The sequence below is a fragment of the Pygoscelis adeliae genome, unplaced genomic scaffold (genome assembly GCF_000699105.1).
Source record: "Pygoscelis adeliae isolate BGI_AS28 unplaced genomic scaffold, ASM69910v1 Scaffold239, whole genome shotgun sequence".
NCBI lineage: Eukaryota > Metazoa > Chordata > Aves > Sphenisciformes > Spheniscidae > Pygoscelis > Pygoscelis adeliae.
Window position 1 is genome coordinate 320,891 of NW_008825537.1, and position 3,734 is coordinate 324,624.

The following is a 3,734-nucleotide window of genomic DNA, read 5'->3' on the forward strand; positions in this document are numbered from 1 at the left end:
AAGCCCCCCGCCCCCAATGGCGTGCGGCACCGCACACCAGCCTCAACCAATGCAGTTAAACCCCTAAAATAAATACCCCACCAGCCCTTCGGGAACCTCACAGCAGCGTCGGGGGGCCAAGGCGCCAGGGCAGAGCCAGCAGCAGCCGGTGAAAAGCGTGGGCTCGTTCTCCGCAGCAAAAGAAGTAAGTCCGGGCTCTCGCTGCCTTTTCCTGCCTCTGCTATTGAGGGAACAGCGCAATTATCTTTGCAGACGCATTACTACATGACAAAAAATAGCAGCTGAGATGGAAGCGCTGCATCCCTGTAGGTATTCAACTATCAATGGAAAATTACACATTCATTACTGGGCTTTATTTAGGGGCTTATTTTATTCATTGACTCAGCCAGCACCCAGCAGCCCCATCCTGGGAGGGGCCGCCCCCAGCAAGGGGCAGAGGGTGCCAGGGTGACCCTGCTCCCCGAGGTGGGTGCTGACGGCGCGGTGGCAGCACTGGGCACGTGGGCAGAGCTGGGCAGGCCGCCAGCACCCACCTGGGACAGGGCGAGTGGAGGGGACCTGGCAGGAGGCTGGAGCCAGCCAGTGCCAGGGCTGCGGTGCCAGGGCTGGTGCCGCAGCCGCCGGGAGGCTGCTGCCCACACAGTGCACGTGCCCTGCAGTTCACTGCCTGGCCGCGCTGCCAGCTCAGAAAGCCTCCCACTGCCAGGCTCCAGCAGCGTTGGGGCAGCCTTCTCCTGTCTCCGCCAATTCCGGCCAAGCACCTTTTCTAGCTGCTGGCAGCACTGCACAGCCAGGAGCTGCAGCCAGGCCCACCGCAGGGCTCTCGCTCCGCCGGCCGCCATGTTCATTAACGGGAGATGAACGGCAGCTCAGCTCTGGGCTGCTCAGTGCTAGCCCGGCTGTGACAAGAGCCAGACGAGGCCTCACCAGGGGGCTCTGAGGCAAGTGGCCACATCCTGCCCCTGGCCAGAGGGGGGTCGTGAGCCTGCAGGCAGCCGGAGCAGGCAAGGCGGGGAGATGCTGGGTGCAGGGAAGAGATGCCGTGCAGGATCAGTGCCCCAGGGCCAAGCCCTGGGTGCTGCAGCCCCCTCCGGAGCTGGGGGGACAGGGGAGGTGACCCACGTGCAGAAGGGGACAGGGTGACCCAGGGAGGCTCGAGGCGCAGAGCCAAGTGTGACCAGCCAGGACGGGACTGGCTGCCACTGCCAACATGGGACTGTTCAGGACCTGGTGGTGATGGAGACGCCATCCCAGCACCCTCTGCATCCCTGGCCCCGTTGAACCCCCACATGCAGGAGCCGGCAGCAGCAGTCCCATCCCAGCACCGTGCCTGGGGGTGGCACAAACAACTGGGGCACCTTGGTCATTTCCATGTTTAATTAGAAATGTATTCCAAACCACGAACCCGCGCCGAGCACCAGACACGCTGGAGAAGGGGCCGTGTATGCCGTAAAAACCTGCCAAAGCCCCGAGCCGGCCGGGGGTGGTCCCTGGAGCCTGTGGGACACCTCTCCTCCCGGCAGCCCCAGCCTTGTGAGCCCGTAGCTCGCCCCTGCCCTGCGACTTCCCTACCGCTGCTTTGTCCTGGCCCCAGCCTGGGGAGGGCTGTGGGGACTCAGGGCCTCCGGGAGCCTCGCACGGCAGCCACTCCTGGGGAGAATCCAGCTGGAAATGGGGGAGCGACAAACACATCCAGCAGCACCAGCCTCCAAGAGACATTTGTGCCCAGCCCCACAGGCAGAGCCAAGCTGTGGGCTACAGGCCCCGCTGAGCAGGCACCCCCTGAATGTCCTGGCAGAGAAGGGGGACCGAGGTGGGGAGCTGGGTCCTGAGCAGCAGTGCTGGGCCAGAGGCACGGCTCTGTGGGCAAGGGGCAGGTCCCCCAGCTGCCCCTCACATACCTATGCACGCACACACACAGCTGCACACACACATACACACACACACACGCATGCGCACGCCAAGCCTGCTTGCCCCATCCCACCCAAGGAGCCCTGGGACCAGGCTCCTGGCACCAGCCCCGACCCTGTTTGTTCCATCATCACCCAGACACCAATTCCGTGTGCCAGGATGGAGCCAGTGCTGGGGGCCACAGCGCTGGGCAGCCGGGGCCAGTGGTACCAGCAGCTCTACCAGCCTCGCACAGGCAGGGCTCCCAGGCAGGAGGGTGACAGGGCAGCCCCACAGTGATGCCCACCCAGGTCCCCTCCCATCGCTGGGGCGAACCGGGGGCAGCCCTGGGCAGGAGCAGGCAGCACTACCTGAACCGGGTTCGAGCCCTGTCCCTCTCGGCGAGGGCACATGCCAGCTCCCATCCCAGCAGCGTTTCACCTCTACGCGTGGAATAAACATCTTTGTGTCCAGATGGGCAAGGGGCCCCATGTGGATGATGGAGGGGAGGCAGCGGGGAGGGGGGGTGTTCAGGGCCAGGGACTGAGAGGCCCCGCTGGGGACGGGGATGGAGAGCCCGACCCTGGGGGGGGGCTTTGCCTCCCCCAGAGGCCAGGCACAGCTGGAGGAAGGGAGAGCAGAGGGGCTCCAGCTTTGCCCTGGGGCTGGGGCGAATCCGGTGCCAGGGGAGTGAGTCGGGGGCTCACATACCCCCTGGCATCACTGCTTCCTCCGGACAACCTGGCGGAGGTGCAGCTCGCTCTCTGCAGCCACGATGGGCTGCTCGTTCTGCCGGTGGTGGCTGATGAGGTGGCTGATGCTCTCAAACAGCACGTCCTTGGTCCTCACCTGGGAGCCAGGGGACACAGCGGTCCTGAACCCAGGAAAGCTGCCCCCCACACAGGGTTCCTGTGCAACTCCCCAGCACCTGCCCCTCCCCGCGGACGTCTCCCCCAGCATCCCTGCCCACCCTGCCCTTACCCCCATTCCCCATCGCCCGTCCCGCACCCTGCCCTTACCACGCCCTCGGGATCCACCAGCAGCAGGTGCTTGGGCTGCCCACTGTGCATGCCAGTCAGCACGTACTGCCCCGGGTTGGTGAGGCTGTCCCGCACCAGGAAGTCCCCATCCATCTGCAGGAGCCTCTCGGCGTCCCGCCGGCTCATCTTCCCATGGTACCACGGCTCCCGCCTGAGCTGCTCCTCCGTGGGGGCGATGGGGGCTTTCCGCGTGGGGGGGCTCGGCCACTGGTCCTCGATGGGGGGGCTGGTGTCGCCCCCAGCAATGCACTCATGGAGCTTCAGGGCATCCTCGAACGGCCCTGCGGGAGCCAGGGAGTGTGGAGCATCACCCCCCCGGGGGCATGAAGCATGGCTGGGGCGTGGCAGGGACAGGGATGGGCCAAGCAGTGGCAGCAGGACCCAGGGTTATTGCCGGACCCACCTCCAGGCCCGACCCTGCTGTGCCACAGCCACCCTGGACATAACGCTGCCCCCACAGCCCCCTGGACATAACGCTGCGCCTGCGCCTAGGCACGGAGGGGACAGTGCCCCCCTGCACCGGCACATTTGCCCCCTCCATGCGACCAGGCAGGGGGGGCAGACGGGGGTCACACCCGCAGCCCTGCCCCAAGCACAGCCCTGCTGCCCCGGCAAGGGCAGGCGAGGATGGGGCCCTGACTCATGGCCACCCAGCCCCCAGCATGGTGCTGCTCTGGGTTCAGCCAGCACAGGCACCACTGGGGCTGCGGCACACGGCGGGGCAACCCGTCGGCATGGCTCGGCCTCTGCAGCAGGTCCTGTGCCAGACCCCCAGACCGGTGGCTTACTCATATCAAAGAGGTC

At 66.0% G+C, this 3,734-nt stretch overlaps 1 protein-coding gene across 1 annotated transcript in view; it reads right to left on the reverse strand.

Moving 5' to 3' along the window:
• Nucleotides 1-2,610: 2,610 nt before the first annotated feature.
• Nucleotides 2,611-3,734, reverse strand: part of SHC2 (SHC (Src homology 2 domain containing) transforming protein 2) — a 3,784-nt gene continuing 2,660 nt past the window's right edge. Inside the window, 3 exon segments of the mRNA XM_009331828.1 lie at nt 2,611-2,739; nt 2,910-3,211; nt 3,719-3,734. The exon segment at nt 3,719-3,734 is cut by the window's right edge and continues 21 nt beyond it. Of these exon segments, the coding sequence (XP_009330103.1) occupies nt 2,611-2,739; nt 2,910-3,211; nt 3,719-3,734 (447 nt within the window).